We start from the raw sequence: 13,982 nt of genomic DNA on the forward strand, positions 1-13,982 counted from the left end.
CCAAAAAATCACTGTTAGTAAAAAAAAAAAAAAAAAAAAAAGTAATTACAAATATAATTTAGTGAAAACATTTAATTATTAATTCTTATAAACACTCACCTTCCAGCTAGAGGGTCAAATCCAAAGTAAAGGTCTTTACAATGGTCACAACTTTGCCCGGCAATGGAATTATCTTGGCAAACACACTGACCAGTCCAGCTATTACAGATGTGATTAACTGCACCAGTCTTGTGGCATGAACATGGCAGGCAGCCAGTGGCATTGCCTGGAGAAATATAAAAACCTGGAAATGAAGCAATGAAAAGTTTTTATTATACTTTCTACCCAGTCTTTTCTTTAAAAAATAACATTTTGATTACACTGAAAAACAGAGCGCTCTAACACGGCACTATCTAAGTCCCTGTACAAACGTGGCTGTAGCCGTTCTTTATCAGTATGTCAATTATGGCCAAAGAAAAGCTGAGTAAATAATTGACGTTGTAACTGGGTGTCTTCCTGGCACCTACGATTCAGTGGATGTAAAACCTATTTCATGATCTTTCCACTAAAGACTGGTCCCTCCTCTAATCATCTCTGTTTCAGCAAATAGCACCAGCATCTATTGCTTCAGTTGCTTCAGCTGGAACTCTGAGACATCTTTGGTAGGATAGCCTGATAAAATACAGGATGCCCAGTTAAATTTGAATTTCTGCTAATCAATGATTATTTTAGTAAAAGTATGTCCCATGTGATATTTGCTTGTATCAAAAAATTATCATTTGAAATTCAAATTTAATTGAGCATCCTATATTTTGCTAAAACTGGCAACTCTTGAGTCCTTCACTTCCCTGTGCCCCTACATATAGCAAATTACCAAGTCCTATGAATACTGCCTTCTAAGAATTTTAAATCTTCTACTCTCCATCCCCACTGCCACCTCCCTGGTTAAAGTCACTACCAAGTTTTCTATAGTTAACACTATGTACCAGAGGCTATGATAAAAGCTTTATATTCACTGTCTCATTTAGTTCTCACTGTTAGCAATGTTAATAATTCAGGCATTATTATGTCCATTACATAAATTAGGCAACTGAAGGTTAGGAAGGTTAACAAACTTCCCTAAAATGATAGAGTTGACAAATAGCAGATTCAAACCCAGGCATCTCAACCACAGAGGCTGTCTCACCCCCTAGCGTCCCTCTTGTCCTCCTCCAATCTATTCTTCATAGTGTAGCTGGAACCATCTTTTTCAGCGTGTATATTGAACACCTCATTCCTCTGTTTAAAATTACTTCATAACTTCCTATTCCCTTTAGGAAAAAAATAAATCCTAGCACAGCTTCCAACCATCCAGTAAGGTCCTGCCTATCTCCCTAGCTTCATTTTACAGCTCATCCCATCTGCCCCAGTCATACTTCATTCTGTTCTTGATGCCTAAATGCTTTTCATGGGCAGTTCTGTCTGCTGAAATGATGTGGGCCCACCTTTTCTGCTTAGCTCACTCTATACATATCAGGTCTTGTGACTCTTCCTCCAGTAACCTATTCTGGGCTAGTTCAGGTATGCCTGTTAGTTTCACAGCATTCTATTTCCTATAGAGTGCTGAGGAAAATTACAATTAATCTCAGTTCCACCAGACTGTAACCACCCTGAAGGCAGGAACCTCATCTGATTAATTCATCATTGTCTACCCAGCATCCAATACAGTGCTTGCCACAAAGGAGGCACTCGAACACTGGAATTCACAAATTATTAGGTAGGCATTGATACCAACAAGTACTATATTAAAAAAAAAAGACAAAAACAGAATTTAGATTAATTATAAAATCTGTATTTTTTCTTATAGAAAAAGAAGGGAAATAAAATATGATTCAAAAATATCTTCCAGTTACTTAAAATTGCTTGGACCCAGAAGGTGGAAATCAACAGTTATAAAATTAGAAATGCATTGGACATTTGGATGATGAAGTAGGCATATGAGGGAGAAATGGTTCTGGGTGTTGTGTGATATGTGTTTGTGCATGTACATGTATATACACATATATACGCATATTCACATATATACACACACAAGCGTGTGCACAATGTTACAAGGAATTTTATTGAAACAATGAATGAAGCTCTGGCGAACGAAAATAAGTTGTATAGTTGTCAGGATCACTAACTTACATTTATAAAATATCAGTGATATGAAAGAGAGAAAAAGCGTGAGCACAAAGGGAAGCACTATGTGGTATCTATTCTTTAGGGGAAAAACCAGAAGTAATTGGACCACTGTAAAATTCATTTGAGGCTCTAGTTGAGAACAAGCCATTCTTTTACAGCTATCAACAATTAATTTGTTATTCTTCTCCTAGGCCCTGCATATTCTCTCTTAAAAAGTTTCAGGAGGAGTAAAATGAAAAGAAAGAAGCTCAAAATCTGTGCCATTCAATTGGAGAGAAATAAGACTATCATTTTTGATAGTAATTTGCAACGAGATTCTGCCCTTTGCTTCTTTGCATTCACCAACAGCAATTTGCTTTATATGTGTTGCCAGAAATAGAGTATGGCCCTGACAGTTATTACATAGTTTCCTATCTGACTCACCATGTGATCAAAATCACAAACGTAGAAGGCTTCTATTTTAGACTCAAGACCATTGTGGCTGGGATTCTATGTATTTTCCCTTGTGTGAAGGTACCTAGGTCCTTAAGGTTCATGATGATGGCATCATTCATGTACTAACAGCTCTCCAATTTGGATAAATTCCCCATTAGCACAGACACTTAGAAGTAGAATTAATTTGGACTTTTTGCAATAGGTTCAAGCCACAGAGAAATCTAGAACAGCTAGGAAGGATTTTTACCAAAAAATGGTTTGTTAGATGAATCTGTAAAGACCAGGAGTGTAGATTTTGGTGCAGAAGATTGGGTTGCCCAAGTTTTGGAGACTAAAGAAGGGCACAGAAAAATCAGAGGTATCAGCAGAGAAGAACAAGAAAGGTATTAAAGCAGCCAGGGAGGCTGCAGCCTGGAGGTTAGGGCTTCAAGGAAAAGACTACGTTGGAATTTGTTTTAGGATTAATTCCCCCCCTCCTCTCAGCAGCATGATTATAAAGGTTAATCCCACCAGTTTTTCAGCTGTCCTATTTTTAAGCAGCTCTGATCAGGATGACTCAGGTACTTTCCTGCTCAACGATTACTTCCTGCCTTACTTGAATGTGCCTAATTCCAGACCATTACCTCTCCTTTTATGACTCCTAACTACAGAAGTAGTTCTGTAGTTAGAACTTCCCTCCCACTTAAACTTCAGCTCCTGAGTGTAGCTTAAAGATAACTGACCTTAATTTCTTTCTTTTTTTTTTTTTTAAACTCAGTAGATTTCTGATCTCCTTCCATTAGGTCCACTTCATCTTCCCCAAGTACGTGTCTGCATCATTTTAACTGGTCTTTTGGAGATTTCTTTCCATGGGTGATTTTGTACCACAGTTTAAAGCACGGTCATCAGGACAAAGGTATTACCTTCCATTATGCAGGGCTGAGCGCTCACACCCCCAAATCAGCCCACTAAAGTTTCTTCTTTTCTCCAGTTTTCTTTCTAACTCCAGTCCCAGACCAGACAAGTCTCATGTGGGAAACAATGTGTTATACAGCTAACGCAAAAAGTCACCCATATCATAAAAGAGTATTGCTTTATCCAGGAGAAGGCTTACAGCATCCTTAGAGTTCAAAGTTATTAGCCAGGCAGCTGGTATCCTCTCCTATAGTGGCTATTTGCACAGCAGAGTACCTGCCCTGGGCATAAAAGAAGAGCCCATTTCCTAGCAATGTCCCTCCTGAGGACCGTGAACAACTAGGCTTTGCTGAGGTCTGGAAATGGGAGCGAGAAAACAAGTTTAACCTCTAGGCCTTATTCAGAAAAGGAGGGCAGAGCTGAGGCTAAGCACTAATTATGAGCCATTTAGAAGAAACAATTCTCATCTTCAACCAGAGAATGGACACCATGTTAAGAGAAAAGTCTAGGGAGGAATTTGTGGCTCACCTACCCCAGGCAACAAAAGACTATTTGAGAAATGGTTTCGCAAGTCAATCTTTTCAAAATGAAGTGTAGGAGATGATGCTAATTTTCAAATTAAAATAACAATTTTCCTCCATTTGATGGTTTTGTATAAAAATCATGCTAAAATTATTATTCATAGATTTGACCAAATGTTAACAAATGCTAAATAAATATGATTATTCATCTCAAGCTATCATTTCTCTTTAAACATTTGAAAAACTCGTTTTCGACTAGTTTAGATGTATTTTAAATGCCCTCCTCCTCCTATTGCTTCTTCCTGGACTGCTTCCCCTGTTTGAATACCTTGCCGAATCTTATTTGTTTTTAAGACCCAGCTCAGGAAACACTACTAAGTTCTTTATGTCTCCCAGCCTTCAAGAAGTAATCAGTCCCTTCATTTTACTACTTCTCTATCTTGTGCATTTCTAACACTGCACTTATTACAAGTACGTTATATTTGCACGAGTCAGTTTCCCCTACTAAACTGTAATGCCTTAATATATTTCCGGTTGTATATCTTACAGCAGCACAGGCTCTGGTGTATAGTAATTTATTCAATAGACGTTAATTGAAAAAAATGGATATATGAAGGAAATGGATAGATGGCTGAAAGGATGGATGAGTAGACGGATGGGAGGATATCTGTTACTCTTTACAATGATCAGATGATATCTCTAATACTGAAAAGAAAATGGTAAACATAAATCTGTGAGTCATGAGAGTGGTTAGAAGAGGTAGGGTATCAGGGAGGATTAGTAGGAAATGTATATGGATAAGCACGATAAATTCAAAATGTAATCCTTGCCAGATCAACGGATGGAACAGGGCTTCAGAAAGAAAATATCACTCCAAAAATATGTCTCCAGTTCGTAGAATGAAGGATAGAATAAGATGCTTATATAAGGGAAATTATTCTATCGGACTTTCTGCTTTATAAAAAACCTGGTTTTCCTATTTGAGTATCCATGAGGAGCCTTCATAAGTATATTCTCTAAGAATCAAATCCAATAACAACAATGAATATAAAGAAGCACCGCTCTGATTATGTCTTAGAGATTACAGTGCACAGATACACATGTATATGCATAATCCATAGCAAAACTTCTTCTTTGCTCTCACTTTTCTCAGCCTCAATACTTTTCAGATGCATGCTCTAAAGTCTCTGTCCTATGCCATGGCAAACATCTCAAACACTTCTCTAACTTTGTCCGTGGAGTAAGCCCACTTCTAGACCTCTCGGTCGGCTCTCCATTACTTGATCACTGTAGCTGCTCACAGCTCTGTTCATTTTTATTTTGTAACTATTATTCAGATTCAGCACAACAAATGAAATATCCCAGGACCTGAAGCAGTAGCGAGAAACATGGGTTGAGATGAGTTTGAGCATCGGGGGGAGGTTACAGACACTTGTAAGAGTCTTATTTCAACCCACCCTCAAATATTTGTTAAGTGAATGTTTATAACAAATAAAGAGTTATTCAGAATAAGAGTTTCACTCTTTCAGAGTGCAGATTCTGGGGTCAGATGGACTTGGATGTGTAAATGGCCCTTCTACTTAATGAGACTGCATTTCCCCGAAGGAAATAATACTGGTCCTTCCATCATAGAAATAGTGTGCATATTAAATGGAATTTTTTTAGATAAAACACTATTCCAGGGTCTGGCATACAGTATACACTTGGTAAATATTATTATCATCATTGTAATTTTTACTAGGCAGTTTTCAATGAAAGTGGGATTTTCCTAAAATTTAGGTAATGACCTGTCAGTACCCTTTTTTTTTTTTTTCCCCCAAATGTGAGTAGGATTGTGATCCGTATTTCCTATGACAAGATTCTTTCCTGGTGGTTTATTAAGGAAAAGGCTCTTACTCTGTGGTCCTTCTGTGAAAAACATGCTAATCTGGAAAAGCCGTTTCACCGAACACTGGGGCATGTGTCATAATCGGATCTCAATTTTGATGCACTGATTTTTAATGGAGTATCAGCCATCTAATTCCAATTCCATTGGCAGGGTCTTGCATGCAATGCTGGTTGATGAGTTCATTTCTTGACAAATATGATACACTTCTTAATGAAACAAGATACTTTATTTTCTAATGGTCTGTATGAGTTATAAAAGCAAACCCAAAGTAAATACCAGAGGGAAGCATGAGGAATTGTCCTATTAGCGCGAAATATGTCATGTGAAGCTGTTTTCATTATAAATTAGCCTTTATTTTATTCCAAAGCTGCAGGATCCTCAATAAACCCTCTCTGCCTCTAGTTCTCAAGGACAAGGGTGGGTCACTGGCTGGGGACGCCTTGACACCGTTCCCTGCCTTTCTCCGCCCGGCCTCTGATTAAGTGCCTGCTGCCAAATGTTATGAGGTCATCCAGTCCTGAAAAAACGAACCGGGAAAACATATTCAGTGCTCTATTTATGAGTGTAGGTATGTGTCCATCCATATATGTACACACACTCCAAATAATTTTAAATTAAAGCATTTTTAAAATACTTAATGGAGGTTAAGCAGCATTCTTAACCTCTTTTCGAGTTATTGAATGGCATATTAAAACCAATGTGGCTCTAATGTACCTTCTAATGTGCACTGCTGCTTTAACAAATTGCCTATAAATTTTCGTTGAATTAAGCTTATTCCTTGTACATTCCTAGTAAGGTTAAGTTAATAATACATGAGGTTTCATTATATGCACCTTCCTTAATAATGCTTTTTACGAAAGTAGGACAAGAGTCCATGTGTACTCGTCTAGGATGGTCAGTGATATTTACAATCACGGATGAAAAAGGCAGGCTGGAGTCCTTCGGCTCCTTCGTTCACCACCACTATCCGTACTGCTCCCTCCGCGGCTCGATGCTCGCACACATCGGTGTGGTGTTCCCCCCGTAGGATATAATCTAGTTCTCTCAGATGTGTTTAAAGAAGTAGAAAGAAAGCTTCCGATTGCAGCAGTGCATTTTAATGTGCCCATTGCCAGGCTGGCTACCATGAAGCATCCGTTTATAATAAAGATACTTCAGGATCGAGGTTTCTTTTTTTCAATCTAAGTTTCAAGGGCAGAGACGATAAAACCCAGAAAACAAAATTCAAAGTAGTTTCTGAAGCTAGAACAATGCAGAACAGAAAAAAAAAGAAGAAACAAAAAAGAGGTCCACAAACACACTTTGACTTTTCCATAGGCTATGCATATGTGTACAGAATACCTTGTGCTGTCCAAAAAATGCATCAGGTCCTTAGGCCACTAGTGTCTTTCCTCCCTTGCAAGGTAGAATGCCATATCCTCCCTATGTGTAGCTAAAGAAACACTCACAGGCTTGCACTATGCCCATGCCTAAAAAGAGGAGAAGGGCATTGAGATATTCTTCAGTGTAAGTCATTCACTAGTTCAGGAAATATATATGGACCCCCCACTATGGTGATGTGCTCCATGCCCTGGTATAGAGCACTGAACAACCTGAGAAAAGCAATGAGACTTGTAGGCTGGAGAGGAACAACCTATGTCTGGAAATGAAGTCACGGAGGTCATGGGCATTACAGATCATGGGGGCCATTAGAGTCCATCAACTTTGCTGTTTCCTTACAATGATGGAGAGCCAGTGCAGGGTACGGTGGTATGATCTGACCGAAGTCTGAACACATCACTTTGCCTGCATGTTGGAGAAGGATAAAGAGGAGAAACAGGGAGTTCACGCAGCTATTGGGAAAGTCCAGGAGAAACGTGACCACGGCTTGGACCAAGATGGGTAAGTGAGGCGGGTGAGAAGTGGTCAAATCCTGGATATATGTGAAACCAACAAGATTGATTTTGATAGAAGAGACAAGAATTATGGGAAAACTCAAGCTCGACTGCAAGGATTTGATCTGAAAAGATTAAACCCAGAAAATACTAGGGTAACATTTTCAGTTAAGCTTGGTTGATTGGACAATTTTTCCCTTCTAAGTCTAAAATATTAAATAAAAGGAAAAAAAAAGAACAGAAGAGGAAATTGTCACTCAGGACAAATGTCTACAAGTAAAAGCCAAGCACTTGCAGGGGGACAGGCCAACCATAAGCTAATTGACGCAGGTTTTCATAACTCTGGGAAAAAAGTGAAACTGAAGGCTTCAGAGATTTCTGAAGGCAGGTGTGACTTTCCCCAAACAGAAGGTTTTCCCTCTCACATTTTGGGAAAAGAAAATGAGTTTTCTCTTTAGAAATTATGCCAGAGGGGGTCTGTACTCAACAGGTACAGGGATGAAGTGCTACAGTGAACAGGGGGATTATATGAAAGGGTACCTGTGATGGTTAATTTTGTGGGTCAACTTGGCTAGATTTGTTGTCCAATTGTTCAGTCAAACACTGGTCTAGATGTTGCTATGAAGGTGTTTTATAGATTTTCCCAAAACATAAGAACATTAATCTACAGACAAAATGCCCCACTGAATTACCAGCGAAAGTATTTATCAAAAAAGCATCTCATCATGAAATTTTCTGAAATGAGGGATATAGAAATGGTAAAGCTTCTGGAATGTAAAAAAAAAATGAAAGAAACAAGAATCTAGTTGGTACTGCTAGAAGATAATGGTGAAATAAATTTATTGAGTGAAAAGGATTCTATATAATGGTACAATTTCAAACAGCTATGAGTATGGAATAAAGATAATTTCAGGTGTTCAAAATTCTAAAGAAAAAAATCACTTTCCTCCCTGTACTCCCTTTCAGAAGCTACTGGAGCATTTGCTCTACCAAATACACAAATAAATCAAGAAAAAAGAACACATAGGACTCAGGAGACAGGGGATCCACCACAGGAGATGTGAAGGAAATCTTCAGTACAGCTGCAAAGGTAAGACCTAGGATACAGCATGCGACAGAACTATAGATCAACAGGCTTAAATCAGAACAGGAGGGTCAGGAGTTCAGATCCTCCCATGGACTAGTATATTCAGTGGAAAAAAAATACACATATATATATGTATGTATATACACACAGACATCTCCTATTGGTTCTTTTTCTCTGGAGAACCCTACCTAATACAGATGTCTCTGTTAAAACTCCTGATTATTTCTCATTTCAATTAAACAAACCACTTACTGACTGCATGCAATATACAAGGGATTACATCAATATTGTGGCTATGTAAGCTGCATAATATAATCCTTACTGTCAAGATATCAAAACTCAAAGGAAATAAGACAACTGCACTAGTAAATAAAATACACGGTAACTTTAAATATGATAATTATTTTCACTAACAGTGATGGTCCCCATTCTATATCCTCCTTAAAAGAGAGGACAGTTTGCCATACACCTTTGGAGAGGAGTTTTGTGTCATCTGTACTTAGGCAAATAGCTACTAAGAAATTATCCTCCTAAAAAAACAACACTCTACCACATAAATCCCCAAGAGAAAGGGGTCAGGAGACCATGAGAATTATGATTTTTCCAATAATTTTTCAATTTTTATTTCTATCAAAATTTACACGCAGATGGTTTTTAAAATCAAATAGAACTTAAAGACTCAGAATGTAAAGTGGCAGCCTGCTGCTTCATCCTTCTCCCAGGAACTTCCCTGCCTAGAGCAATCACCTTCAACTCCTATAGATGTTTCTTCTGGCTTTCATTTCTCGATTTCTGAATAACATGCATGTATTGTTACATCTCATCTCTTAAAATTTAGACTACTGTCTTTCTACTATAGAAAATGAATATTTAGCTCTTTCTACCTCCTCCTCAATAATCCCCTTAGTTGGTTAAATCACTTTTCAGAGATTATCTTATTACGACTACATAAATCTATTTCACAGTTATACCCTATAATATGCTTGATTATATTTCCTTTCTTGAAAAATCTGCCTCTGCTTAGTTTTCTAGGAATCTCTTAGATATTTCTAGGAATCAAAACTCTCCAATAGAACCCTACCCAAGCAATATATCAGTTTCTTTTTTCCACTCCTGGTCCTCCTGTTCTGATTTGAGCCCACTGGTCTCCAGTTCCGTGGCATAGCTATATTCTAGGTCAGAATGAAACACTCAATAAATTTTAACCATGGATAACGACTCAAAGGCATATAACATTTGCTCTATTAATTTTTGCTGGTTTATTTACAAAGTAGGTTATATACATCATGGTTATTTGTGCAGGAAACTGACTACTTACTTTCCAAAATTAGAGATATTAATAAATAGTGAAAAAAGTCATCTTAGGATATAAAAAATAGTAATTGATTGCAAATTTGGAAGGATAAATCTGAAGCTGAAAGAACGCAGTACGTTGCAGCTGTCAACACCCAATGATCTTCCTGTTTTCTGGGACACTTACCACCTTGCTCCTACCTGAAGGAGTGGTCCCTAGAAGCCATGCTTATGTTATGTGATCCTGACACCACTGGCCACAGTGAATTGGCTCAGACACGGCCACCCCGACAAAACTGAGTCAATTAGAATCTCACTCTTGGAATTGTAACCAAGAAGCAGCTAATGTCTCTCTGTATAGCTGCAACTAGAGCTGTAAGCAAACTCAGGAGACAGGGGTGGCTATATAACCACGTAGAGAGGAAGAGAGAAGCAGAGTGCCCTTCTGCAGAAAGAGACGGAGGGTGGGAATGAATGAATGAATATATACCAATGAGAGTTTTCTAGTTCCTGAGTCCTGACTGTGTTGCTCCATGTAAGGTTTTATGGGACATTCACTGATAATATAGCCTCCATGTATGTTGAAGCTAGTTCAAATTTTTTTCTGATATTTTATCTCAAAGAGAATTAACCATTCATCATTTCTTTTCTGTCTCTTTGGATTTACTTGTCACACTGACCAATGCCAAGGGAGAGGTTTGGTTCAATTCTACTAAGCTGAATTCCTTGTTATGCAAAACAAGACTTTAGTCCTACCCTTCCCTGGCAGGCAAATCACCCTTTCGAATTTGCATCACCCTCATTTTCACAGGTTCAGATAACTCAGAGCTGATATTGCTAGACAGGACAACAATTAGTACAGCTGTTAAACAACCGATATTTATATTTATCGTAACATCACGATGAATGTTTTATAAAGGAAGAACATTGCTTTAGTTAAATCATATAAAGTCAAGGAGAAAGTTATGGATAGGGTCCATCTTTCTTCCAACTGGGAAACCTGGAAAGATGGGTACAGTAGGACTAAACAGTAGCCTATTTTACTAATTTAATGGCATTTAAAATTATTTTAGACGTTTCTGTTTGATGCCAGAACATATAGCTCATTTAGTAAAAACACTTGGTCAGCTTTTATTCAGAAAACCAGTTCATCATCTGAATATTTGGCACTGTGTGGATGATCAACTCAAGTTTCTCTTTCTCTAGAATATAAAACGTATTCTTGCTTTTCTTATTTTTTTTCAGTTGTTAAAAGGGGATTTCCTTCAAGTTGAGAAATTAAATAAAAGTCTCAGTTATGAAATGTCTGATTGACTGGCATTCATCTAAAGGGTCACTCTCAAATACAGCAACACAAACATGCCACATAATCTTAAATAAACTAGTTACATCTCATTAGATAATGATATAAATGCAACAAAGGTGTTGGAGATTGATGTTTTAGAAGTCCTGACAGAGAAGCAAAGAGGACTCACCTGATACGGGATAAAAAGAAAACCTTCGAGTACTGAAAACGTAACACATTTCTCTCTTACCTGGTTGACACTGAGTACACCTTCTTCCTTGACGACGCGGCAAACACACGCACTGGCCACTGATTGGGTCACAAATGGTCCCAGGTAACGTCCCCCAGGGGTCACACTCACACATCTGGCAGCCTTGAAAATTGCCAACGGTCAGATGATACCTGTGAGGCTCACACCGGTTACAGCGAAGACCTGTTACTCCTAATTTGCAGAGACACTGTCCTGTTGATTTGTCACACAGCAGAGAGCCATTTACTGTCCCAGTCCTATCACAGTTACAAGGCAGACAGAGGAAAGAATTGTTTCGCTGTAGGGAGAAGTATCCCTCCAAACATTCACTGCATCGTCTCCCTCCAATATTGGGATTACAGATGCACTGTCCTGTCCGAGCATCACAGACGGTCCCAGACCGGGACCCAGCTACGTTGCAGTCACAGGCCTTACAACCGGTGGTGTCCAGTCCATAAAAGTGTTCTCTGCAGGTATCACACTGAAGTCCTTTGACTTCTGGTTTGCACTCACACTGCCCAGAAAGAGGATTGCAGAGTTTGTTCACTGAGCCGTGGAGGTTACACTGGCAGGGCTCACAGCCATCGTCATTAACACTTTGGAGAAATTTAAATCCAAAATCGCAATGATCACATCTAAGCCCTAAAGAGAAAAATGTGTTTAAAAAGGTAAAGATGTGAAAACAACCTCATTCAAGCTTTCAAGATAGCTATAGTGCAAACAATGCTACTGTCCACATTTAACACAGGCACAATAAAACGCTGAGTGTTTTTTTCACAAGTAATGCCAAAGAGGGGCTGATCATATACTCAAAATACAATGGCAATACTTAACTTGCACTCACGTACCACTTTATTTTTGCAATGTGCTCTATACAATTTTATTCATTACTTAATGCAAGGAGAAATGCTTAATGCAAATATTGCTTCTGTTGCACACACTGGAACTCTCTTCCTCTTTAACAAATATCAGAACTATTATTTTAAAATTATTTAACTATATTAAAACCATTATTCTTAGTTATGTCATAGTAACAAAGTATGTTCATTTAAAAGTTGAGAGTGAAATACATTTTCAAAGCCATACAGAAGAGCTGCATATTACCACATAAGTTATTTTCCTAGAAATCAGCATCCTCCCAAAATGTTTAATAAATGTTAAGCTATAACTATTTTTGTGAGAACAGTACACATACTCACTTCTGAATCTCACACAATTAAATAATTAATATAAATAAAAGTTATCCAGAGCAACTGTATCTCAATGCTTTTATACACTCCTATATTTTATCATTTTCAATTAATATAAATTATGCTCTCCTCGGCTCATAAAGCAATCACATCGCTTGTCATATTGTGTGATTCAGAGCATACCTCTTTAAACACTAAGTAAATTCTGCTGTTTACATTACTCCTACTTAAAGGAGTACAAACATATATACATTTTACATACAGAGAAAAATGTTTTATCACCTACACTTAAATCTGACAACTTTCTTTTGTTTCAAAAAAGTGTTACAAGGGAAAGGAATAAAAAAAATTGAATAGTAAATGTTGAGAGGCAAAATACTTTCTTTAGCTAGTCTTCACATATCCATGAATTTAAATAAGTGACTATGTGAAGTTGAATCCATTGAAACATCTATTTCAAGCTATAATAGCATTAAAAAAAATTAGTCATGAAATAACAGTCAAAAACACACTCAGGAAACCATATGCAGAAAAGCATTTCCTAAACTGGAAGGAAACGCCTAATATATATGTATATATATGGATAAAAATTCAAGAACTCCAATGGAAGGCAAGTTCTTTAACAGTGATGAATGACTCACCTAAGGCATATCATTTAATTTCAATAAGGAAAATAAAAAAGGACCACTATTGCTGCAAATTTTAAAAATAACTGTATTGTTAACAAGAATTATGACTCATTTTGAACTATTAAAATTGGTCTACATGGATTCACATCATATCAGTTTTAAAAATATGCGCAGTGCTTATTTGAATATGCCATACATATTCCTGACAGGTAATCTATTCCTAACCATACTCAGGAAGGCCTACAGGGCATCACATTCGGTGTTAAAAAGTACAGGCGAGTTAGCACACTTGGCATTTAATTCACATTCTTCTCCCTTTTTATTCTAGATGAATGACCTACTTTAATAAAATTATTGGTGCTAATGTATTTTACTGGTGATAGAATCATTAGTAAGCTTTAACAGTTTTGTTAAATCGAACAGTTTGCTTTCTGAAGCACATACAACATATACTTGTATTTTCTGTTGTTTTTTTAATCATATGAACAAGG

General features: G+C 37.5%; 1 protein-coding gene across 1 annotated transcript in view; it reads right to left on the reverse strand.

The window, feature by feature from the left end:
- Window positions 1–13,982, reverse strand: part of USH2A (usherin) — a 777,251-nt gene that overhangs the window by 608,900 nt on the left and 154,369 nt on the right. Inside the window, exons 12-13 of the mRNA XM_022579226.3 lie at window positions 11,673–12,314; window positions 100–283 (exon numbers count right to left, since the gene is read on the reverse strand). Of these exons, the coding sequence (XP_022434934.3) occupies window positions 100–283; window positions 11,673–12,314 (826 nt within the window). The remainder of the gene's footprint in view (window positions 1–99; window positions 284–11,672; window positions 12,315–13,982) is intronic.

The sequence above is a fragment of the Delphinapterus leucas genome, chromosome 1 (assembly GCF_059928025.1).
Source record: "Delphinapterus leucas isolate spDelLeu-1000000601 "Yukka" chromosome 1, BTC_Dleu_Yukka2, whole genome shotgun sequence".
NCBI classification, from domain to species: domain Eukaryota; kingdom Metazoa; phylum Chordata; class Mammalia; order Artiodactyla; family Monodontidae; genus Delphinapterus; species Delphinapterus leucas.